The sequence below is a fragment of the Nicotiana tabacum genome, chromosome 4, assembly GCF_000715075.1.
Source record: "Nicotiana tabacum cultivar K326 chromosome 4, ASM71507v2, whole genome shotgun sequence".
NCBI lineage: Eukaryota > Viridiplantae > Streptophyta > Magnoliopsida > Solanales > Solanaceae > Nicotiana > Nicotiana tabacum.
The window spans coordinates 68,771,892-68,798,837 of record NC_134083.1 but is presented as its reverse complement, the minus strand read 5'-3'; the positions used below and the strand labels follow the sequence as shown (position 1 = coordinate 68,798,837).

General features: G+C 35.2%; 2 protein-coding genes and 1 long non-coding RNA gene across 6 annotated transcripts; all 3 read right to left on the bottom strand.

The window, feature by feature from the left end:
* Positions 1 to 784: 784 nt before the first annotated feature.
* LOC107797314 (uncharacterized) lies at positions 785 to 1,544 on the bottom strand. Its single transcript, XR_001650663.2, has 2 exons — positions 1,373 to 1,544; positions 785 to 961 (listed from the first exon to the last, which is right to left on the bottom strand). It is a non-coding gene; the product is annotated as an uncharacterized LOC107797314 (long non-coding RNA).
* A 6,888-nt stretch (positions 1,545 to 8,432) lies between these two features.
* On the bottom strand, positions 8,433 to 11,449 carry LOC107760528 (F-box protein PP2-A13-like). The gene is made up of 3 exons (XM_016578591.2): positions 10,814 to 11,449; positions 10,386 to 10,501; positions 8,433 to 9,150 (listed from the first exon to the last, which is right to left on the bottom strand). The coding sequence occupies exons 1-3, from the start codon at positions 11,141 to 11,143 to the stop codon at positions 8,748 to 8,750; spliced, it is 849 nt and encodes a 282-aa protein (XP_016434077.1). The 5' UTR covers positions 11,144 to 11,449; the 3' UTR covers positions 8,433 to 8,747.
* Positions 11,450 to 21,874: 10,425 nt separating this feature from the next.
* On the bottom strand, positions 21,875 to 26,687 carry LOC107760527 (E3 ubiquitin-protein ligase BIG BROTHER-like). 4 transcript variants are annotated; one of them, XM_016578588.2, is made up of 8 exons: positions 26,361 to 26,687; positions 25,125 to 25,312; positions 24,806 to 25,025; positions 23,599 to 23,639; positions 23,451 to 23,507; positions 23,191 to 23,315; positions 22,744 to 22,852; positions 21,875 to 22,162 (listed from the first exon to the last, which is right to left on the bottom strand). In XM_016578588.2, the coding sequence occupies exons 2-8, from the start codon at positions 25,248 to 25,250 to the stop codon at positions 22,124 to 22,126; spliced, it is 717 nt and encodes a 238-aa protein (XP_016434074.1). In that variant the 5' UTR covers positions 25,251 to 25,312; positions 26,361 to 26,687; the 3' UTR covers positions 21,875 to 22,123. The 4 variants fall into 4 exon arrangements, with proteins under 4 accessions (XP_016434074.1, XP_016434075.1, XP_075108083.1 ...); XM_016578589.2 differs by having other exon boundaries at positions 26,248 to 26,379; XM_075251982.1 differs by lacking the exon at positions 26,361 to 26,687 and adding an exon at positions 26,089 to 26,241.
* Positions 26,688 to 26,946: the final 259 nt, after the last annotated feature.

Below are 26,946 nucleotides of genomic sequence, written 5' to 3'. Positions count from 1 at the left end.
GCTACGAATGTTTTATGCGTTGTAGCTATATTGATAATACTTTTTTGCTACGAAATATATAACAACAACAACAACAACAACAACAACAATCCAGTATAATCCCATTAGTGAGGTCTGGGGAGGGTAGTTTGTACGCAGACCTTACCCCTACCCTGGGGTAGAGAGACTGTTTCCGATAGATCCTCGGCTCCCTCCCTTCAAGAACTCCCCACCTTGCTCTTGGGGTGACTCGAACTCACAACCTCTTGGTTGGAAGTGGAGGGTGCTTACCACTAAAGCAACCCACTCTTAGCAAATAATATTAGTCCTTTGCCAAGGCAAATAAACTATATAGCAATTTTTATATTGTGCTACAAGGTATTTTACTGTGGCAAAAGACTTAATTTGTTTGCCACGAAAATTCAAATCTTGCGGCTATTTTTGTATTTTAGTTTCATGGCAATAGTATGTTTTTCAGCTACAAGTTCAAAAATTCATAGCTATGAATTGAAGTATTTGCCACAAATATTTAGGTAGCTAAGAATCCATTCTCTTGCCATGAAATATATAAAATTATAGCTAAAGATTTCTTCATTTGCTACAAAAAGTGAGAACGTATAACCATATTTTTGTTACGTGATATATATATATATATATAGCCACGAATTCAAACTTTTATTGCCACAAATTAAAGAATTTGCTACAAGAATAACTAGTCAAAATAATTTTCATAATAGCTAAAATTCCAAATATTTTAGATTCCAAAACAAATTCAAAGTTACACATAAGCTTTTAATAACGTAGCTAAGGATAAAAAGAATTTATATTCCACAATAGGTTTCAAGTTACACATAATTGTAAATTTCGAAGCATTCACGATGCACAATTTTTCTAGGACACCGTCTTCTTCTTTCATTCCTCCTCGGGTCTTTAACTGCACCTTATCTTGGTTTTAACTTGTCATTGCTCTAACTCCACCAATCTACATGAAAAAATATTTTTAACACCACGAAGCAAAAATAATTGATCATATATGTTTTTAACAAGTACAACTGAGTTGAAAGTTCAATTAGTAAAAATATTGATAGAATTTCAAGCAGACAAAAAATATGTATTGATTTTACAAGAATTTCTAATAGATAACAAAAGAAAAATATACAAAGCAACAAAAGAAGTTAAAAAAAAAAATTTGAACACTTTTTAAACAACTTAAATTATCTTCATCCGAATTTTGAAATATTGCTTCTGTTCAAATTATCAATCACTACTTATCAAAAATAAGATACAATATCTATCAAATTGCTGGAATAGTCCGCAAAATTGTACCCAAAAATCCAAGTGAAGTAGGTATAAAAAGATTTACAAGCCCTAAAATATAGAGATATGAGCTTACCTCTTCTGCCCGACTGCCCGAGAATAGAGAAGCGATTGGGTTCTCTCTCGCTCTTCTTTGTCATTCTCGATCTTCTTAATTTAGCCTTGGTTAAAGAATGAAATAGAAAAGTGGGGAAGGGGAGGTGGCAGCGGGAGAGAAAGGAGGTCAGAGTGTAGTTTAGGTTTTAGGGATTTTTGCTTTGGGCCTTTGTCGTTTCTTTACTTGTTGTTATACTATAGATTTTTACTTTCTTTTAATTTTTAATAAGACACGTAATACATTAAATGCAAAAAATGTGAGTGCTAACGAATATAAGTAATAAAAACAACTACCAAAAACCAAAAGGAATAATATTATAAATACTTAATTTATAATAAGTAACATAGAAACAATAAACTATTTAAATAAAATGAAGGTATTCTAATTTACCTTTTTCTTTAAAGCTTCTTTTGTACTATTTGATATTCTTAGTTTGCTATATTCTCCTATTTCAATTATATTAATTTTAAAAAATATTAGTGCTTAATTAGATTTATGATAGTAATTATTAAGTTATCAAAATAACATTAGACCATTAATTATGCATATTCAAATTGAATACAATTAGCGATCAATGTAAATAGATACAAGCAAAAAGTTAATTTTTATTTAAATTATATTTGAAAATCACAAGTAATACTTTGTTTAGTATGAATAATGATATACTAATGGAGTAATTTTTTTTATAAACTCCTTTATCAACCATATTAAATTATCAGCATTTTGAAATAGAACCTAATAATATTGAAATTATTTAAGTTTATAAAATATCGAATAATAGTCGTAAAAGAGACACAGCCCCTTCTTGCATATTAATTATATTAAATTCTTAATTCTTTGATTCGGTGTACAATATAAATAATTTGTTGTACAATGTAATTGGTATAAAATTATATTTGTTTAAATTCGATGTTGTAATTAGGCATGCACACAATAATGGTATTTTTTTTCTCTTTTAAATCCCTTGCAAATTAGGAGGATCTATAGTGTCTCCACACTTCTCCTCCAGCGTGACTCAAACCCAGGACCTAAACACTTATAAACTTTACTATATTTTATGAAAATCTTACGATTACAGCTCTTATGAGGTATATCCATAACTAAGTACATCAAAACATACTTATTAAAAGAAAAATTAAATTATAAATATAAAATTTTTATGTATTTACTATCATGAAACTTACAAAGAAAATAAATATTTTTGTCGAAAAGTTGTATTCACCCAATTGACGAAGGAATATAATAAATATATTTTGAAACATATATCTTTCGAAACTCATAATATGAATATCTCATTTTTATTTTAGTTTGTTTATTTATTCATCTGCTTCAAAGTTATTTTAAATTTACTTAGTTGGATAAAATTTCATTTGTGTAATATTTTTATTATATAGGAGGTTTAAATATTTATATAAAAAAATAAGAATAACATCACTATATGTAAGAGCTTCGACAGATAAATCGATTATGCAAAATACACAAAATTTCTAGTCTTCTAAATAAATAATTTGTATTAATTTTCTATTTAAGAATTTCAAGAGATACATATTTCAAAAAATATTTATTAATTTTCTAATCAATGACATTAATAAATATTTTCAAAAAATATATTTCTTCTCTTCTTAAAATATCATAAAAAATAAGTACATAAAAAATTATTTATAATTATAATTTATCATTTAACATTATATTTTTAAAAAAAGTAGTTACAGATATACCTCATAGAGGGTGTAAGTGTAGAATTTCAATAATATATGGGATATAAGTTTAAATTTAAAATACAACGGATATATCTGAAATTGATTAATACTATAGGAGTATTTTGTGTAACTAACCGGAAAACTTAATATGAATAATAATGTTAGCGGCAGAAAGTTCTATTTCTAATTTTTTTGCTATTAGTTAGCATAAAAACCAACAATAAATTTTGTTTTTCACTTTAGAATCGTTGCTATTTTACTATACGCTTTTTTTATTATAGTTTTTATACTGTTTAGATTCAATTTTAAGACTGAAGATTATTTTTCATCCTTTTTAATCTTTGTTATTTTTAAATTTAATTAATTTTTTAATTAATATTTCTAGACCAAGTCTTTTCATGATTTTCATACTCGAAGCAAAAATATTCATCTTTAAAAAATGTTAGACCAAGTCTTTTCATGACTTTCATACTCGAAGCAAAAATATTCATCTTTAAAAAATGTTGACCTAATTTATTATGGTTAAAATATTATTATTGCAATGGTAACCTCAAATGCACGATTATATAATTACAGTCAACTATAAAAGTTTATTGAAATTTTGAATCTGTTACTATTCATTTTTTTCTTGATAAAAAATTGTAACTATTAAGCCAACTATTTTGAATTTGTTTCTAACTTGAAGCAAAATTATCCATTAACTAGAGGATTGTGTTTCAACTAATTTAATAGTCGTAAAATATTACTATTGCTACAGTACGTTTCAATTCGTGGTAATACTTAAATAGCTACGAAATTTTATCATAGTGATAAATCTGTGGTTTATATCATTTGTGACAAATAATTGTTAAGCCAAATGTAGCAATAGTTTATTTAGAACTTAAAGCAAAATTATTTATTCAGATACAACCTTTATTTTAAATAATTTATTGGGACTAAATATTAGTATTGCTACAATAAGTTTTAGCATGTAGCAAAAACTAATGGTTAGCTACGAAATTTTATCATATCAAAAGATCCGTGGCTATATCATGTCTTCATGACAAATAATCATAGCTTTTAAATCAACTATTGCCACGATATTTTATAACTTGAAGCAAAAATATTTATTTTAGCTACAATAGTTTGTTTCAAAAAATTAATTGTAGCTAAAAGATTACTTTTGCTACAATAACTTTTAATGTGTGGCAAAAACTTATGATTAGCTACGAAATTATACCGTAGCAATAAATTTATAGCTATTTAGGTAATTGTTGCCACGATAATTAGCAACCATAGCAAAAATGAGGAATTAGCTTTGTCAATTTAATTTTTTTGGCTAAGAAATTTTACGAATTTGTAAAAAGCGACGCAACTCTAATTTTTGTGGCTATTGTTAGGTACTAGCCACGAAATTTAGATTTGTAGATGAGATTTTGTAGCTATAAATGCATTATGTTTTAGTGACTATTGATAAAACTATAGACTGCAGGACAAAACTTTATCATGTTTTGGTATGAAGTTTTAGCAAATAAACTAAATAACTCCAGCATGCATTAGAAAAAACTAATTAAAAAATTACATACCGCAAGACAATAACTTAAGCATGTTTAGTCCGAAGTTTTAGCAAATGAACTAAAAAACTCCAGCTTGTTTAGACTAAAGTTTCGGATAAAACTCATGACAAAACTGTAGACTGAATGACAAATTTTCAGCATGTGTTTGGTATGAAATTTTAGCAAAGAAACTAAATAACTTCAGCATGCATTAACAAAAACTCATTAGAAAATTACATACTGCAAGACAAAAATTTAAGCATGTTTAGTCTGAAGTTTTAGCAAATGAACTAAATAACGTAAGCATGTTTAGTCTGAAGGTTTAGCAAATGAACTAAAAAACTTAAGCATGTTTAGTCTTAAGTTTTAGCAAAAGAACTAAATAACTTAAGCATGTTTAGTCTGAATTTTTAGCAAATGAACTAAAAAACTTAAGCATATTTAGTCTGAAGATTTAGCAAATAAACTAAATAACTTCAATATGCATTAGCAAAAACTCATTAGAAAATTACATAAAAATTTAAGCATGTTTAATCTGAAATTTTAGCAAATGAACTAAATAACTTAAGTATGTTTAGTCTGAAATTTTAGCAAATGAACTAAATAACTTCAGCATGTTTAGACTGAAAATTCGGATAAACTCATGACAAAACTGTAGACTGCGGGATAAATAACTTCAGCATGCATTAGCATGAAGTTTTAAAGTCTTAGCTTCAATGTGAAACAATTTCATACTATATTAGCATAAAGTTTTTGCTTCAACATGAAACAACTCCATGCTATATTAATATGAAGTTTTAGTTTCAAGGTGAAAGAATTTCATGCAAATGTGATTCTGAAGATGAATCTGAACAAGTTTCTATTTTTTATAATAAAGTTGTTGAGAGGAGAGGAGGAGATCTTTTTTCACGAATGAGGTTGCAGATCACGCGATTAATGTGTGATGCAGGTTTTATATTTTTTGTCAGGGGTGTAATTGTCATATTATTACGGATTTTTTATCAGTTGGCTACCAAATCAATAATTTTTAAAAATAGAATACAGATTAAAATATGCTACAAATATAAAATACGAGTGTAAATCCCCCATTTTTCTCAATGCACAGATTTTTCTCCTCTTGGGCCGCCAACAACCTATAGATTGAACTTAGCCTAATTTTGAAGTATTAGATAAATAAGTACTATTTTTTTTTCTACCCATGGTATGTTTTCCTTCTCCATATAACTTATTTTCTCTTTTTACGTCTTCCCCCCACTACTTTCCTTTTCCCCATATCTTTCTCCCCTCTCTCTCTCTCCAATTTGCATTCATATTTTATTTATTTATTTTGGTTACTTAACAGTTAGCAAGTCAATTTTACAAAGACACTTATATAAATTTGGACATGCATTTGTTCACTAGCTCAATTCATTTAAATTCAGTCCCTCTTCTTATATTTATCTCTTTTCTTATTTCTTATTGATTCATTTTGTAATTTTGAGCTATTAATTTAAAAAAACTTAAGAAATGCAATAATTTTGCTTCTTCTTATTATTTTAGTTTATGTGACTGCTTCTTCTTATTCATCATCTTTTTTATTATTATTCGGGTCCTAATGGTATTTTATAAATAAAGATCTTTTGAAGTGGGTATTGGCGGTGAGTTAAAATTTTAATGGTGATTGGAAGATACAATGTAACTTCATATAAAAGTTTTATATACATAGAATCTAAAAATTATATATGCACTATTATATTTATATAGTTATATTTTGTATAATAATTTTGTTACAAAAAATTAATATACTTAGTTATACAATATATATATATATATATATATATATATATATATATATATATATATATATATATATATATATATATATATATATATATATATATATATACACACACACACACACACACACACACACACATTTGTATAAATTTTTGTATATAAAGTGTATCATATATTTTTCAGTGTATATTATAAAAGTTATATTCCAACTGAAGTTGTGTACATACACGATGATTTTATTACAGTTTTGTATAAAGTTGTATTTTATTTTTTTAGCAATGTATAAATATCCCAAGTTTGCTAGTATATCCTTAGTGTATATTGAGTGTATTTTGAGTGTGCTTGTGTATCCAAAGTGCATATTGAACGTATCCCGTGTGTATTTTTGTATCATGAGTGTATAATCTGTCCATACAATGTACCAAAACTGTATGCACATTGTGTATTGACTAGTGTATAAACAAAATGTATATAAATTATATACACATTTTTGATGTATAATGTGTACACGTAATGTATCTAGAGTGTATCATGAGTTTCGTAATGTATCCCCAATATATCATTAATATATCCCGAGCATTTTTTATGTATCCTAAATGTATAAATTGTTCTATAATGTATAAAAATTATATATATTATTCTATGACGTGTAAAAAGCGTATATACATTTTATACAAGGGTGCACATGAACTGCATGTAGTGAAACATCTAAAAGATTCCGTCTTTGTAGTATAAATTGTATAAAAATAGCACGGACTAGCCAATTTTTGGACTGCTAATTGAAAAATAGCCAACATTTGTAAAGTCATTGAGAAGTAGCCACTATTTTACTGAAATACGGAAAGTTCCAATATAATATGCTGGATTATGGAGTTCCGGCATATAAACTTCCAGCATATTATGTTTGAACTTCAACACACAGAAAGTTCCAGCATAATATGCTGGATTTTGGAGCTCCTGCATATAAACTTCCAGCATATTATGAAATTCCAGCAGATTATGTTGGAATCTCATATGTAAAAAATTCGAACTCCAGCATATTATACTGGAACTTTTGCGAATTTTTAGGGTGTTTTGTTCAGATTTTAACTTCACATGAAAAAGCGGCTAAATTCCGGTTACTTTTGAAACTGTGACTATTTTTCAATTACCAATTGTAAATCTGACTATTTCTGATTTTTCCTCAATTTCATTGGCTAGCCATTAGAATTTGTTTTGGGCTATAAAATGTATGTTGTAATTTGTGGCTAGCGGCTGATATAAGTTTCTAGCAGATTGCTAGTTATGATTTTAGGCGAAGTGCAAATGGCCACTTTTAGGCCCCGCTATTTAAAATATATTCACAATTTATAGTGTATTTAAGGATTAGCCAATTCACCCAAACTTCAGGATTAGGTTTCCTGAATTTGAAAATTCAGGACTTAGTATCCTGAATTTTTTAGCTAAATTGTCCTGAATTTTTGAATTACTAATTTAAAATTCAGGACATAAGATTCAAACTTTTAGACATAATTTTTGAACTTTAGGACACGATGTCCTGAAGTTTGAACTTTGAGGTTTAAATTCTAGGACGTTGTGTTATGAAGTTTAAGCAAAATTGACTAATCATTAAATACATTATAAACTGTATATATATTTTAAATAACGCGATTAAAAGTGAGGTATCATTTTTCCTCAAAATCTTGCATCCAGGAGATTTGACTTGATGCCTTTAATGGTACCAATCATGGGTTTTAGGGTCTATTTATCTCACTATCATCTCGTCAGCCGTAAACAGACTTTATTGTTTGTGGTCAAATTACGACTTCAATTGAATTACATTTAAAAGATCTCCATAGATCAACTATACTTTTCACAAATTATTTTAGGTTCGTATCTTCGTTTCAATTTCTTTTCTTTTTTTTCTTACTTCTTTTTTAGAATCTTCTATCATAACATCAGAGATTAATAAATTTTCATGCAATGAGTCAGAAAGCATTGTCTTGATAGGCTCGTAGAATTTGACTTGTAAAAAGTGATTGTGTAGTATACAAGAAATCATATTTGATATTTCGCGTCCACAGGAATACAAGGTTAACGTGTTGATACAAGTTAGAGTATGACACAATACGTTAATGGATTACAAATTCATAGTAGCTAAGATAATTAGGTAAGAAGGAAGCAAAAGAAACTTATTTTCATCTGCAACATGTGCTAGTTGACTGGAATTTATATGATTACATTTTTCCTAAAATTAAATAACGGTAGTTAAGAAATCACCTACCTTTCTTGTCTCTACTGAAATTTCGAACCCACATGTTTACTGATCTGTACCTACAATTTACGTTAACCTACTTTTGTCGGTCAAATCTCAGCAGGGAGAATGAGCACAGAGTCTAAGGAAAGACCACCTTTAGTGTGGGTGCAATCAATTTGAGTCATTGAGAATTTTAACTTTGTTGGCATGGTAGAATTTTCCACCACAAAATCTCCCACATGATATTGTGTCCATTTTCCTGGCTCATTCAAATAATATTGTGCAGTGGCAAGCTGACCATTTGATGATGATAATTGAAACTGCACCGGTTTGATATTCCATCCATGGACTTGTTCAACATTGCAGATTCGTCGGCCTAGTACTTTTCTCGAGTTTTTTCCCAGCTGCAGACGAAAGAATAGGCTGTATTTCCCTACTGGGAATTCGAATTCCAGGTTTCCTTCCACTTCTACCCACCATATTTGTTTAAGAAATGCAACTGTACCGAATCTGTGGATTTGATAATATATTTGTATAGTCAGGATTGGTTGGGAAAACGTTATATGTATAAACCAAGTTATTATACATAAAAAATAAGAACAAAGTGGAAAGAGATTACTATATTATAATCTTGAAAGCTTATCAAAAGGATATATGTAGAACCGGTTTTCATTTTTCTCAAACACATGTATTTGACTTCTTATATACATAAGAGCATCTTTACATGGGATGACAGCTAATGCTGAGCTGAAAAATGGTAACCAAATAAAGAATTTGTCGTGTAAATATGCACGCTAGACCTAATACTGAAAAGATGTACAACTTATATGCATTGAAGAGTAAAATTGTTTTACACTATTAATCACGTATTTTAACATGATGTAGCAGTAACCTTTTTTTATAAACAGTTACTTGTAGACAGTTATAGTTATCTTTTAGGTAAAATGATAATGTAAATATATACTGTAATTTATCAAATTAAACTCATGATTTGGAAAAAAATCTTTTTTGTTTTTCTGTTCTTTGAGGCAAAACTCATAGTTCCCTCTTTCAACATGTTGATTCAGATGTCAAATTTCATTCCTTCAATTATTAGAGCTTGATCCTGCGGTTTGCTGGCAACAGTCCACAGTATGTTTTACTAGTAGTAAACTTTTTCTTGGCACGTTATCTCCAATATCAAAGAAACCAATAGTATAAAGTGTTAAAATAATTATGCGCTAGTCAAACAAACTATACATGAAAAGTTAAAAAAGATAGAATGGTATCCTTGGAAGGATCACTTCTTTGACAGCTTGAGATGCATCATTTCCACCTCTAATTTAATTTATTTCTTTTCTTTTAAGTAACTCAACTCCTAAAACTCAAATTCTTGATAATAAAGGGCACGATTAATTCGGATTTGTTATAGAAAGTAACACGTTAATTAGAGGTAAAGGGCTACTTACCACAGACTTTATTTCTAAAGCTCCAACTTTAGACCTCTAGTTAACCCGAGGCCTTACCATAGCGATTACTTTCATTTGTGCTCTACATAACAGACGTTTTTTTTTACATGTACGGCCTTTTAATTTCATAGTGCTTCTGGCCTGACGAATATCAGCAGCATTCATATTCCATAATCAAAGCCATCTCGATCTAATTCCTTCATTTACTATGTAAAATTAAAGTAATGCTACCATATATGTTAAATTAAAATTGAGAAGTGCTGATTTAACTGAAAGTCAGAGAATTAATGGAAAAACCTTGATTCATCAGAAGAGTTATGGCTCCAGTATCTCCTGTCTTCTATGCCTGTTATCTTCATTTCCTTCCACGATATACACACACATATCCCTCTATTCTTTTCCAGCCAAAACGTCTGCAATAATGATATTAGAAACTGTACGTACTACAATTAACGTTAAACCAAGGTGGACGAAACAAGAAGAAAGCAAGAAATTAGAATAACATAAGTAGGACTCCTAGCTACTACACATTTTGTGAAGAAGAGTTCTTGTAAATTCTATTTCACAAAAAGTACGGTTTATTCAATTAAAAAAAAAGTTAAGATTTTTCTTCTACTCTATCTGTTCCAATTATTTGAAAGTCAAATTTCTTAATTTTAGCAATAAACATTACACGAGAATAGATCGAGCTGAGAGATCCCAAAGACTGAGTCGTAGGTACATACCTTGTTTTTGCTAGTGCCAAAATGATTAGGACGACATAACCTGGCAAACATCTCTTTCTTGGTTAAGCTGTAGGAACATGAACCTTCGTCCCAGAGGTTTTTCACAAGAATTCGATAATTTTCAGGCAACTTTGTTTCCCAGACAACATCAGTCAAGGAAGCTTGACGGAATGTTGTATTCACGCTAGCAAATTTACAGATCTCAGTGGGGTCGAGGTGCGTAAGGACCAAAGCTATGCAGCTCTCCGACAAGTCTTCAAGTCCAGGCTTTGAGGAACCATCACTTGTTAATTTCTCATGATCCGCCAAGCTAGAAAATCCAGCCCCCATATGCAAATTTAGCAAATAAAACTACTAGAATGGAATCATAAAGGGGCCGGGCTTTTATGAGAAGAAAATATAGAGATTAAGTAATTAAAGCTAGCTACTAATTGGGATGGTATCAACAATTGAGTAAAGAAGAAGGGCGAAAAGAACTAGTACTAAAGGAACTGGGAAAGGGAGAAAGTATGCTTTTGGAATTCAAGACTTTTCAACTTTATAATAAAGTGTATATATATCAGATAGGATGCATGCTCCAAAAACCAAAACAAAGTTTGGAGCATAGTGTCACAGTAATAAGTATGCAGGTCACCCTGGGAACATCTGTGAAGGGGTCTTGTGTCATTTTGTCTCGCACTTTTATGAGTTAGCAGACATATTGATCGGGAGCATCAAATTCTACGTTATCCATGTATCTTGAGACCTTTTAAATTTATTTTATAAAATATTTATACTAATAACAAAATTTGCTTTCTAAACAACAAATTAATCAGACAAAAAATAGCGGATTTAAAAGAAGAAAAAAATAGCAAGAGGTCCACAAATTTTGGTTTGTTTATCATCACAAACAAGAAAAAGAAATAAACGTACATAATGTAATAACTTAAGTTTTGAGCATTAACGGTGTCAAAAATATTTACTTCTTCTGATCAATTTAAGTTATAATTGTAGTTCATTATATTAAGTAACACTTATTAGTGAATATCTAAAATAAATCGTAAATAACCTATTATAATATGTCGAATTGCACTAAAAGAAACCGGTGTATGGATACTTTTGTGTTCATGCAGTTTCAGAAAATATTGGAAAAGAAATTCATTACGTTGTCAATATACTAATTAATCAGTGAAGACAATTATCATAATTTATAAATTTATTGGTATAAAATAACCTCAATCAAATAACAAAAAAAATATTGTAACACTTTTCTTTATAGTACTTATTTGTATAAATTAATAATAATAATAATAATAATAATAATAATAATAATAATAATAATAATAATAATAATAATAATAATAACAACAATAATAGAAATAAAATAGGTAACTCATTTCAACAGTTGAAGCCAACTCCTCACGTGCCCAAGCCTTTAGACCCGGACTTGTTCTCAACCATGGTTAAGTTAACATAGGCGGATCTAGAATTTTAGATGGGTAAAAAATGGCAGTCCGTGCACTAAGCTCCCGCTATGCACGGGGTTCGGAAAAGGGCTGGACCACAAGGATCTATTGTACGCAGCTTTACCCTGCATTTTCACAAGAGGTTTTTCACGGCTCGAACCCATGACCTCCTGGTCACATGACAACAACTTTACCAGTTACATCAAGGCTCCCCTTCAATTTTTAGATGGGTACACCACAAAAAAAAGAGGAAAAAAATACTATTAAGTGAGATTTGATTCCTATTCCTTTGGGTAAACAACTTAGTATTCAAACAAGTATACCATTCAACTTTTTTAGAGCAATAGGGCCAACAAATAATATTAGACCAACTTTAAAAAATACATATATAAAATACCTAGTTTGTGAAAAAGATCATGGGTTGTGTTACGCGGCGCCTTCCTGAAGTTCCTTGGAAGGGCGACGTAAGGCTAGGCAACCGATGTCAGTACGGTTGCTGTCCGCCAACTGAGGTCCCCTCCGTACGCTAGACTAGATTGTCAGTGCCGTACGGGAAAACCAATGTCATGAGCAATTGAAAGAGAACAGAAAAGAGAATTGAGAATGAAAGAAAGCTTGATTGCATTGAATGAAAGCTATTACAGAAAACAAGACGGTGTCGGGGGGGAGAGACACCAGTACAGGGAATTGTTTGCTTGCTTGAAAGTTTTGATTGCTTGGTCCCCCTTAATAATGCTTAAAAAAAATAAACTAAAGTTACATGACTAGACCTATGAAAGCTGGAAAATCACACTTAAAGAAAATGCAGCAAAACTACTCTATATTTACAATGAAAAGGACTTAGTCTTCTACAAAGCAGCAACAAGTCCGTTGGCAGCAACTTTGTCTTTAGCATCAGGGTCTGCGCGCGCGGCGCTGTTGGCTTTTGCCTGTGGCTGGGCGCTGGCGATGGCTATCGGTGGGGCGACAGAGGCACATGCGCGCTTGTCACTTGGAGCTGCCGAGACCACGGGGCCGACCGTGGCGACGGGCGTTGGGAGGCTGGCCAGGACGCCACGGGGCGCGTCCAAGGGGTCATGGGGCATGGTTGGAAAGCCGCCCATGACATTCTCCCCCACCTGAGTTGGCGACGTCCTCGGCGCCTTTCTTGCAAGGTAATCATCAATCAGGCTCTTGTAGGCTTTGAGGTTTGTTCCCCTCTCCCAAGTATTCTCCTCTGCATCACATCCCTGCCATTTCACCAAGAACTCCTGGTGATCTTTTCTTGAGGCGTGAATCACTCGATCATCAAGAATAGCTTCAGCACGCCTTTTTCCGGTTGAATTGGGGCCTCGAATACTTGGTATTGTGAGTTGGCTTCGTGAAGGATCCTCCATATCTTCCCGAAAAGGTTTCAGGAGACTGACATGGAAAACAAGATGGATTTTCCACCAAGCTGGGGTATCCACCCGGTATACAACTTTCCCAATGCGCCTTTCAATGGACAAGGGTCCAATATATTTTTGCAATAGGCGAGGGTTATGGACCCCTGCAAACAAGTACCGCTTTGGGATTTTGACCATAACTTTGTCTCCCACCTGGTATTCCACAAAGCGGCGATTCTGATCAGCATGCCTCTTCATCCACTTTTGGGCTTTGACAAGATAGCTCCGCACTATCTCCAAATTTTGCTTCCATTCTTTTGAGAAGCTAGCAGCCCGAGGAGATTTTGACATGTTTGGTGCGTTCACTGTGTGTGGGAGTAGCGGTTGCTGTCCGGTAATAATTTTAAAAGCGTTTTTGTTGGTACTTGAGCTCTTTTGTGAATTGAAATACAGTTGAGCAGCATCCAGAAGCTTCACCCAATTCTTCTGCGATCCGGTCACAAAGTGCCGGAGATATTCCTCTAGCATGCCATTGAATCGCTCCGTCTGGCCATCAGATTGCGGATGAAAACTTGAGCTATGACTCAATTTTAACCCGAGGCACTTAAAGAGTTGGGTCCAAAAATTGCTAGTGAAGCGTGAGTCACGATCACTAACAATGTCTTTAGGTAAGCTCTAATATTTGACGACATGAGAGAAGAATAGTCGAGCTGTATCTTCTGCTGATATATATTGTGGGGCTGCTATAAAGGTAGCATACTTGGAAAACCGATCCACCACAACCAAGATAGTTGTGAGATCTCCGACCTTGGGCAATCCGATGATGAAGTCCAGGGAAACGCTTTCCCAAGGTCTTTTTGGTACAGCTAGTGGTTCCAAGAGCCCTGCCTGCGTCAAGCGGTCTGACTTATCTTTCTGGCATACTAGACAAGTCTTCACATACTGAGCGACGTCATCGACCATTTGAGGCCAATAATATGCACGGCGAAGTAATGCCATGGTGCGTTCCTCGCCGGGATGACCGGCCCACAAAGTATCGTGGCATTCTGCAAGAAGAGTCCGTCGCAGATCTCCTCCTTTAGGAACATAAAGTCGGTTCCCTTTCACCTTCAGGAACCCATCTTCAGTGTAGAACTGGCGAGTCTTGCCCTGTCCTACCAAATCAACCAAATACTGTGCAGCAGGATCCTTGATGAGTAGATCCTGTATCTGGTCTTTTATGGTGGTGGTTACTTCGCTTCCCTTTAGGGCGGCGAGTACACACATCGATGCTAGATCAGCTCTCCGACTGAGTGCATCAGCAACATGATTGGTCTTTCCACTTCGGTACTCCAGGTTGAAGTGAAATTTCGCTAGGAGTTCCTGCCACCTAGCCTGTCGTCCATTCAGCTTTGGCTGGGTCATGAAATGGCTAACGGCTGTGTTGTCTGTATTGACCACGAATGGGGCTCCCAGTAGATAATGCCTCCAAAGGTGTAAGCAATGAACGACAGCTAATAATTCTTTCTCATGGGCGGCATAGCGCCGCTCTGCATCCTTCAGTTTCTGGCTCTCGTACGCTATGGGATGCCCTTCTTGTAGCAATACTCCACCAAGTGCATAGTCGGAGGCATCCGTTTGCACTTCGAATGGCTTTGCCAAGTCAGGGAGGGCCAAGACTAGGCTACTAGACATAGCCATCTTCAATGCGTCGAAGGCCTCTGCCCGCTTGGGGCCCCAATCCCACGGGGTGGCCTTCTTGAGAAGTTCTGTCAGCGGCACTGCAATGAGGGAGTAACTTTTCACAAACCGCCGATAGAAGTTGCATAGGCCAAGGAACGACCTCAAGGCATGTATATCCTTAGGAGGCGGCCATTCTGTAATGGCCTGAATCTTCTGCTGGTCCATCTTGATCCTCCCTTCCTCGATGACATGTCCGAGGAAGTCAATTTGTTTCTGAGCAAAGGAGCACTTGGATAGCTTCGCATATAATTCGTGCTCCCGCAATCGGGCTAGGACCTTCCGCAAATGCTCCAGGTGTTCTTCTAGTATCTGGCTATATACCACAATGTCATCCAAATAAACCACGACGAATTCATCAATGTATTCTCGGAAGACTTGGTTCATCAAGGTGCAAAATGTGGCTGGCGCGTTAGTCAAGCCAAAGGGCATAACTAGGAAGTCGTACGACCCATATCTTGTCACACAAGTCGTCTTGTGCTCATCACCATCTGCAATCCGAACTTGCCAATAACCTGTCCTCAGGTCTATTTTGGTGAATACCGTCGCACCACCCAGTCTATCAAACAAGTCTGCCATTAGCGGAACAGGGTACTTGTTTTTCACGGTGATTTTGTTTAGAGCCCGGTAATCCACGCAGAGTCGTAAAATACCATCATGTTTCTTTTGGAATAGCACAGGGGACACGTATGGGGACTTGGAGGGCACAATGATCCTTGTGTCTAGCATTTCCGTCAATTGTCTCCGAAGCTCGGTGAGTTCGGGTTGTGACATTCTGTATGGCGCCCGGGCAGGTGGCTTCGCACCCGGCACCAACTCAATCTCATGGTCCACAGTTCGCCTAGGCGGAAGACGCTTTGGCATGTCTTGTGGCATGATGTCTTCAAATTCCAGAAGTAACTCCTTCACGGGTGCAGGAATGGGACCCGAGGAGCGTTCTATATCTTCCATGCAGAGGGTAGCCAGGAACGTGGGTTCATGTCTTTTTACCCCCTTCTTTAACTGCAAGGCCGAGATGTTCTCGGCTGCCATCTTCATGGGAATGCACGGAATAATGCAAGGCTTGGCCCCATTTGCCCCCATCATCAGTAGCATGTCTGCATACGGTGCGGGCATGGTGTTGGTCTGTCTCAGGAATTCTAACCCTACTATTAACTCAAAGTCATCTATGATCACTACGCGCAGGTTGAACTTTCCTTTATAAGGGCCAAGCTTCACTGGTACTTCTTTGGCTATTCCACCCACTGGTTGAGGTGGTGAGTTGATAGCCTTCACACGACCTTTGCCCTTTCTTACAACTAGTCCAAGACGCTCCACCTGAGTCGAGGCTAAGTAGTTGTGGGTGGCACCCGTGTCTATCATTGCCCGAATGGGCTTGCCATTTACCTTCATGTCAACGAACATTAGGGTCCTCTCTTGATGAGGAGGAGTTCTCAAATTCGCCTTCTTATTTCCTTTCCTGGCAATTGGACATGGGTCCTTCTTCTTGCGGATACCGGCACTGGTTCCCGCTAAGGGCTCAGAAATGGAGCCAACAATTGCATTGAATGCACCTACTGGCTCGGTCTGGTCCGCATCATCGGCGTCGTCATCCGTCCCATCCTCAAAAGTTTGATGGGCGTTCATCTGTGCATGTGGACATTCATTATTCCAATGTGGTCCGCCGCAATGACGACATCCTGAGGGGGGCTTCCTCCCCCGATCATTGTTGTTAGATGCAGCACTAGTACTGCTGGAAGAGGGAGCCTTGGATTTGGGTGCACTCCGGTCTCCTCCACTTCTGCTAGGGCCACCAGTGTTTGGTTGGCCCCCTTTGTATCCTCCTCGGACAGGCTGTTGAGGCCTATCCTTCCGGGCTTCCACTTGGTAATCCCCAAGGCACTCTGCTGCTTGGATTACCTTAGGCAACGTGTCTACCCTTTGTCTCTGCAACTCCATCCGGGCATAAGGTTTCAACCCTTCCAGGAAGGTGAAGAGTTTGTCTTTGTCCCCCATGTCACGGATGTTCAGCATGAGCGCAGAGAATTCCCGTACGTAATCTCGCACTGATTTGGTCTGGCGGAGCTCTCGCAACTTTCTCCTGGCATTGTACTCAATATTTTCGGGGAAGAACTGTAGGCGTATGGCTGCCTTCAGTTCCGCCCATATCTCGAGGGCATCTTCACCAGCCTTGATGGCTTCGTACTTCACCCGCCACCAGAGTTTGGCATCACCCTGAAGATACATGGCAGCAATTGCTACCTTCTTAGCTTCTTCTAGGCTTCCCACGGCATCGAAGTATTGCTCGATGTCAAAAATGAAATTTTTCACTTCTTTGGCATTCCGAGCTCCACTGTATGGCTTTGGCTCAGGAATTTTCAGCTTTTGTGCCATGGGGGCGAGGTTCACACCACCCCCAAATTGGTTTCCGCCTCCTCGAAGTAGGCCTTGTAAAGCAGCATTGACAATATTGAGCTGGCCTGTCAAGTTGTCTATGATTTGTTGCATGGCAGTCACCCTGTCTGCCTCTTGTTCCCTGTTGGCCAAATCCTCGGCACGCTCCTGCTGGAGGACCTCAAATTTACCAAAAATTTCAGCTGCCTCTGTGGCTGCTGTTTGCCGGCCTCCTTCAGAGTCGCGACTAATGTTTTCTATGTCAACTTCGGCCTGGATGAGTCTGCGGTCCAGGTCGTCCAACCTTTGCACTAGGCTGGTCTTTAGATCGGGCACCATTTCCACGATGGGCCGTAATGCGTCAACCGTTCCCTCAAGGGTCGCGATGCGATCCCCATAATTCACCATGGTCAGAAATGGTGGTAATTGCAATGTAATCCCTCGTCCGATGTCGAGCCTAGGCTCTGATACCAACTGTTACGCGGCGCCTTCCTGAAGTTCCTTGGAAGGGCGAAGTAAGGCTAGGCAACCGATGTCAGTACGGTTGCTGTCCGCCAACTGAGGTCCCCTCCGTATGCTAGACTAGATTGTCAGTGCCGTATGGGAAAACCAATGTCATGAGCAATTGAAAGAGAACAGAAAAGAGAATTGAGAATGAAAGAAAGCTTGATTGCATTGAATGAAAGCTATTACAGAAAATAAGACGGTGTCGGGGGGGAGAGACACCAGTACAGGGAATTGTTTGCTTGCTTGAAAGTTTTGATTGCTTGGTCCCCCTTAATAATGCTTAAAAAAAATAAACTAAAGTTACATGACTAGACCTATGAAAGCTGGAAAATCACACTTAAAGAAAATGCAGCAAAACTACTCTATATTTACAATGAAAAGGACTTAGTCTTCTACAAAGCAGCAACAAGTCCGTTGGCAGCAACTTTGTCTTTAGCATCAGGGTCTGCGTGCGCGGCATTGTCTGCGCGCGCGGCACTGTTGGCTTTTGCCTGTGGCTGGGCGCTGGCGATGGCTATCGGTGGGGCGACAGAGGCACATGCGCGCTTGTTACTTGGAGCTGCCGAGACCACGGGGCCGACCGTGACGACGGGCGTTGGGAGGCTGGCCAGGACGCCACGGGGCGCGTCCAAGGGGTCATGGGGCATGGTTGGAAAGCCGCCCATGACAGTTGACGTACACCAGGACTATAAATCCATCCCTAGTTAAGCATATGCAATATATGCAATTTGGGACACAAAATGAAACTTTAAGTCAGGCCATCACAAATTATAACAATAGAACGATATTGCTTATGCAAATTCTATTTACACCACTGAACATGCCCACATAAATAAATCAATACGTACGATTTGAAAATATTGGTTGGCTTTCCGTATTAGTTTTGACGGATTCCATAGGATATAGTAAATTGTATTGAGTTTCATCTTTTACGTCTTTGAATTTATTAGATATATTAAACATGTAGCATGAACTAACAAATTAAATCTACGTCATTCATTATAAAATTGGAATACATGGATTCTACGAGAGAAAAATGGCCCACTCTCCACACAATAGGTAGAAGTTTATTTTGAGAAAGGGAATCACGTCTTGTGGAAATATGCATGATTATTATTCTAACTACTGATGTCAAAATCAAGTAGATATCTTTGAGCCCACAGTCATTAGCACCATGTGAAAGCTTTGTCTGCATGTTTAAATTGGGTTCACACTGCTATAGTCGATTGCTACTGTCCATTTAATTTGCTTTAGTTGCATTTTGAAAGAGATTCCTCTTTTCATTTCACTTTACCTAAAGATATTTAACTTGACACCAAATTTAGTATGTTAATTTAACTTATATACGTATATTATTGATGATAAAAGAAAATGTTAGAATACAACTGATTGGTAGAAGAGCAAACTTCATATTAAAATTGAAGTAAGAATAACTTAATGGATGTAAATATTCAAAAGTTGTGAAAACTTTATATAGAAATATAATTGTGTTAAACATTTTGAAACATCCCAAAATAGAAAGAGTTTCATACAAATTTAAACAAAAGAAGTGTGAGTTGTTTAAGTATTTAACGATATTTGTTGCATAAAAATAGAATCTAGTCATTTACCACTAGAAAAAGAACATAATAATTTTATGGTCATATTCTCTATTGAAGATATCAAATTCAATCCGACCGTGTAGTTCTGTAGTTGATCATCCCCTGTAAAAAAGGAACTGATTTTAAAATAATTTAAATTCTCTAAAAGTGTATGTAGCAGTAATATGGTATCCCTTATTATAAGGGTGAGCGATAGCCTTTTCCATAAGGTATTTTAAGGAAACTTTACTACTAAGTTCTACTTTCATTTACACTGGGCACTCAAGTCACATGTGAAGGGCCTAGTTTCCTAACAATTTACTATTAAGTCTTATAGTCTGGTCAAGCTTCTACAAAGTCAAAAATATTTTTTTTTTCTCAAAGTTTTAATGTGTGACAAGTTTTTAGAAGAAAAAAAAGTGTTTTTAAGTAGAAGCAGAAAAAAATAGTTTTTTTTTCAAAATTACTTTTTTGTAAAACACTTTTGAGAAAAATATACTTAGAAGCAATTTTTAAGAACTTTGACCAAATACTAATTGCTGCTCGGAAATAATTTTCATATTAATTAGCCAAACACAAACTGTTTCTCACCAAAAGTACTTTTGAGAAAAGCACTTATCAAAATAAGCTGAATTTTTCAGCTTGGCCAAATATGCTACTAATATGATATTGTTCTTCTGCTCTTAAATTATAATGATTCCACCCTTATTAAGTTTTATTTAATTTTCTACATTTTAACTAATTTAATCAATAAACACATGATAATGATAATAATAATAATAATAATAATAATAATAATAATAATAATAATAATAATAATAATAATAATAATAATAATAATAATAATAATATACATTAGTGAAGTTTGAAATTGAAAGCAAATAGGTCTTATATCGATTTTATGTTTATAACATGCAAAATGTTAAACTATCATTAGCTAGTTTAATATATAACGAATAATACTGATCAAAATGAACTACGTTTTAGGGGAAACAAGTATAAGTTTTAGAGCTGTAAAACTATTCAAAAGAATACTAGAACAATTACACCAACTTGGAAGGAAAATGCTAAAATCGTATAAACCGTTCTTAAGTAACCTCCTCTAAAGAAGAAAAAAAGAAAGATAAGGAAAGGTCTTTCACGTAACTGCGACTCCATTGTACCAAACGATCTATGTAAAGAAAAGAATTGGGATAGGCTAATGAGGGGGCTTGAATCTAATTAATTAATTATCCAACCAAATCCACTCTTCATCCTTCAATTTTTATGATCCATTTTGATTCGACTTCTCTTCACGTTTTCTTTAGGTCCTATTATGGAACATTTCAAACTACTCCTAGCAACTTGTAGTACTTTTATATTTAACTTTTATTGAGACAACCTGGCCCATGTTACGAATATAAACTATAATTATAACTTTGAAACAGAAATTTAATACTAAAAACACGTGAATCACGTAGTTTACTTTTTTCTTTCTCATCCCTCTTTTTGCAATATCAGTTACATTTTTTCTTTTTGGAAATATTAAATTGAGGCAATTTGGCACATTTTATGAATATTATAAGAATTACAACTTAGAAACAGAAAATAATATTTATAACACGTGAACCACTTCGTACACGATCTTCTTTGTTTATTCCCTCCCTTTTTTATATATATCCTTTGAAAAAAAAAATTGAACATATTAAATTGAGACAACTTGCCCAACCATATAAATTTTAATATAATTAGTACAGCTTAGAAATAGAAACTAATACTTAGCACGTTAAAGTGAAATTACGATGATTTAAATGGACTCCAACTGATCTCCCTGCATAACATCTACCTTGCTAACTAATTGTTTAATTCATATAATTAGTGGTGACAAGAAAATTGCGAAATGAGCTGCTACCACAAGTGAGGACTATACAGTTTTTTGGTTGAATGGTCTCATTAGCAAAACTCTGAAACAACCTCTCCGCCCTTCTAAGGGTAGAGGTAAGACTGCGTACATCTTATCCTCCCTCCCCATACCCCACTTGTGAGAAACTATTGGGTTTGTTGTTGTTGTTGGTCTCATTAGCAAAACCTATATAAATTTCCAATTCATATTTCATTAGAGAAGAAACACCATAATGCATATGAATGCAGGATATGTCAACAGATTGTTAAATGTGGAGAATCAATCCAGAAGCTATTTACAAGCAAATACTAAAAGTCTTTAACGGGGCTGATTCTCTCTACATGTATGAAAACTGAATTTGAAGGCAAGGTCCAAATACCACCAACAGGTAATTGAGCAACAAGACTTTATCCTTTCCATGGGATGTTGCATTTGCAAAGTCACTCGTCTTTCACCTCTTCATAGCAGAGGGGGCAGTTCTGTGACACACACACAAAAAAAACAAACACACAGATATTAGTCACTTTTGCTGCAGCACAATTTCCCCCAAAAGATGAAGGAAAAGAAAAGGGACAGTGTTTTTCCAGTAAAAAGTGGAATATTGATCTCAAACGAATAGTAAGTTGAAACTTAGTATCCTTTACCACCATATGTCAATTGTACAAGTGCTGACTTTTGCACTTCTTGTCCAGGGTGATCCGCTTACAACCCCTAAATATTCATCCCCTCACCATTTTTTCTGATACAGAGAGGGATTCTAGAACTTGTGCATTTAATTGATGTAAAAGAAGACGATACTATTCGTTTGTTAAGTTTTATATGTGAGCTTTAGAAGGAAAGTCTAAAAGGCGAGACTAATAACTATAAGTTGAGTAGAGTTTTGATCTCTGTGAAAATCTCCTCACATCTACTGCATCTCGCGAAGCAATTCAAAAGCTTTGCTTGTCTTTGAGTCTATTTGTGTTTTTTTATCATATGATCTTACTCAAGCACTGGAGAACAAACATTTAAACAGGACTGAAGGGGACAGGATCTTAAGTACGAGGATATGGTTTCTCACCTTTCTTTCTTTAAGCCAGCGGTTTATACATTCTGAATGAAACATGTGTGCACAAGGTAAAGTGGTCAACATATCTCCGCTTCTGTATGCAGCATAACATATAACACACCTGCATAAATGAAATTGCAAGGACCAACATAGTTAGATGATCGTAGATCTATTTCTCAAACTTGTTTGATGGTGTTTGTTTATGCATTTCTTTTTTAAATGAAGTTATTTACTGGATCAACCTCTAACAAACTTCTTTCCAGAAAACCTTTTCAAAACAAAACCTATTCCAAAGGTTGTCAAATGGGTTGCTTGAGAACACTAATACACCACAGTTTTAGCTGTGCCTGTCAGCCATGTGTGAACAGTGAATGGTGGAAATGCACTTTCTCTATAAATGCTAACGCAAAATAGATAGGCAGGATAGAAGAAATAAAATCACAAGGGTATTTATCCTACTCTCCCATTTTCTTTTTCTTCGAGAAGAATCCGGTCTTGTATTTGAAAGTTGGCAATCGACTTATGAGATCTTGTGAAAGCCCTCTGCTCTGCTGGCCAACAGCTTCTCCTAAGGACCGTAATTCCTACCAAAATGAAAGAAACAATTGGAACGGCATAAATGAAAGTTCACATGACGGCAAAAGAAAAAACAGCAACAGTAATATAAACTATTTCAAGCTTAATCAAAACGAAAAAAGAAAAAGTGATTGCAGTTTAACCTCATAGGTCATGCTATCTGGATCAATATCATCTTGTCTTGTGCTCGTATTCCCAGACTGCACTCAGTAATAGAGATCTGTATTAACCCTTGCATAGAACCTTATTAAGCTAAAAACAGCAGTAGAGAACTAAATAGTTGCATCATACCCTAACCGGAGGTGATTCTCTAGGAGGGGATCCCCTGTTGCCTGCAGATAATGTGGAGGTCACTTGGTTATGAGTAAGGTGAACACTAAATCCTATAATACATGAATAGAAACTATAATTCAAACACCCACAAAGTAGATCCTATTTTAATTAATTTACTTCATACTCTTCTATTCACCCACAAAGTTATTCAGATGTACAATATAGCCTGTCCGCTAGAATATACTGAACATGCACGCACCTACAAGACGCTCTAAATTTTGAGTCACTTTTAGAAATGGCTTTAGAAGAATGAAGAACAAATCAACAACAATTCCCTATCTAGGGTGATATAAAATATTTTCCACGAAACATCTTCCTTGGGAAGAAATCATTTTAAGGAAAACACTTTTTACAAAATAGTGAACACAACTTGCATGCATTGTGGTAATAAATCATTCTCTACTCACTCTCCTACTCCATATCACTTGCTCCTATAAATATGTAAAGATTATTTCCACTTTTTGCTACTCATAACAATCACAAAACATCAAATCATCAAGCCCCAGTCTACTATCGACCAATTTTTTTTAATCAAAAAGCCTTGCACTATCGACCAATTAAATGTTCAACTAATCACCAAAAAGATACTAGGAAATGATTTCTATGATAAAACATTTTTTGGGAGTACATTTTACATCATACCACTCAGGACGTAATTCCAAATTTCTTAATCGATTGAATTTTGTATAAACAGTTCATAACACTCGCATACTGGGGAATCCAGGAAAAACGACACTCTTTCAGCAATTACCAATACATTAGCGTTCTTCACTGTCCCAATGATTATGTTCATTCAGTGAGTTCCTTATCCTTAGTATTTAAGTTTTTAGATTACAAAGTACTAGTGTTTCATTCATTCTAAAGTTCAGTGTAGAAAAGCCTTAAATTTGGCAAAGTTTTAACATCTTGGTATGTATATATCATTGGTCGCAGTTGTACTTATAGATCGGTCATAATAAGATGATTAACATCTTCTTTAATCTCAGAGAACAATATCAAATCCCTATTAACAGAGGAAAGAAGACAAATTAGGATTATGAGGCAATTAGAGATATTTGTTCGTCTAAATAAGAAAACCCGGGCAATAATGTACCCTAATAAAAAGCAGAGATAAGAGCTGTATGACCAAGAATTTACTGGCTAAATAATGTTCTTACAAAATTACCAGCCACAGTAGAATTAAGCTCATCTCTGCAGAAATCCTCAAAATCATCCCCTAACTGCAACGATCTAGCTAAAGCTTCATCCAGAGCCAATTGTGATTCAAAGCTTCGAGAAGAATCACCCTTTTGTGCTGATACCTGCTGCCCTCTACTGGTTTGACCATATTCAGAGCTCATATTCCTGTTTTTCCCATTTGCTTGAAATGACAAGTAAACAGTTTCCTGCAAGATAAGAAACCAATTGTCAACAGAAATTCTTTTAACAAAAGTGTGTGTGCAGTGTTGAACCCTGTGCAGAACATTCATTTCATTCCATAATACCTGTTGCAAAAGAACTTCTTCATAACTCAAATCACCATCCTCAGGAAAAAGATCTTTTATATTCTCAGCGATCTCGGATGGGATTCCACCACTTGAATAATGGGTATGCAACAAGCTATTACTCATTGTAAACGTTTCAGGTATGACTATGCACTATCCTTCTTCAGACTGCAGGACCCTTTCACCGTCTATAGAATTTGAAGTTGATCAGAACTAAGGTATAGTTGAATAAAGAACTTGAAAGAGGCTTATAAAGAATTTCATATTTCATAGTATGTAAAAGGTGGTTACCACAAATAGGTGATTTTTTCAGATTCACTTTATATGAATGTATCTAACCTCTTTTGTGAATTGTGAAATGGGCTACATTAGAGGACAAATGACAGGACAAAGAAATATATGTGCCCCTAAAAGGATTATGATGAACCATTCATGACTATAAACCAAAGAGTTCTGAAGAACAAGATTGTCTCTTAATAGCTTTTGATCATCTCTGCCCTCTTCAAAATATTGTACATAATGCCACAGGTGCAAAGTTTTTGAAAATTAGACTACTATCAGACACCGCAGACGACCAAAAATACTCTGCAAATATATTAAGCTAATTCGACAATTCCACAAAATGCCAATAATGACTGATTTTGACACCTTAAATATTTACTCCTATGAGAATTAATAATAAGCACTTGACCAGCACCAGACAAGGAAAAGTACCAATTCAGGTATAGGCAATATACAATGTCATTGCAAATACAAGGAAAAATGCCAAACGCTTATCTATGCAGTAATAGAAAAGGGCTCTCTAAGTTGACTTGACTTTCCCACACTATATGCATTCTGAAAAAGAAATCATGCCTGAAAATTAAGATGACCTTAATTACCCCCATAAATTCACAAATCAAGAAAATTCAAGATGGTAAAGAAAGGCAAAAGCAGGAAATCATGATTTAATTGCATTTTACACCTTACATTAATTGTCCTTCCCCAGTATAATTACCGGGTCACCAGGCTCGACCCGGGCAAATCCTATGCTCATACTCAATTATGACAAAAATTGGAAACATATGAATGAGAAGAACTGGCAAGATTCAAAGATTGTAACTTTATATCAAAATCAACATACCCATTTAGAATCTTGCAATGCAAATTCAAGAAAAGATGCGTTCTTGAATTTGACTCGCTATTATTCATGAAAATGTCGCAACTTTAAAAAGACAGGAAGAGAAAAAAATTTACCTTTTTCAGAGAAGCAAACGAGATGGGGGTCTTGACTCTAAGGCTAAGCAGGTCATCTTACTAACTGAGAGTGTAGAATAGTGAAGAAAAGGTCGAATGATAGCAACTGATGAATATTAAATCCAAGGAAGCTGGTGGGAACGCAAGACATAGAAGGGGTCCACTTTGCTTTTTTGAAAAGTGCTACTACTGGTTTATAATGGTGCCACTGATGGTAAGTTTCACAAGCAGCCACAACAGTGAATATAGCCTATTTACATTTTGCATCTCTTTCTTACACAAACCTTTTTGCCCTTTTGTTAGATTATTTGAGGATAAAGTTTCAGTGTTTACTAGCGGTGAGCTAAAAACTGCAATGTGTAGTTTCCCATATTTACTGCTTGTTTGTTTGCAAAAGACAGTAAAAGTGACGACTAATAGTGTAGACATAACAGAGATGAAAGGAATGTGGACACTGGACACGTTGAGGGAAATGCAGGCCACGGGTTCCACTTCCACACTGATGTGAATTTTTCTAGAGAAAAAGATATCGGCCATTTTTATGTGTCGTAATTTAATAGCTATAAAAATTAGAAGTGTGTATAAC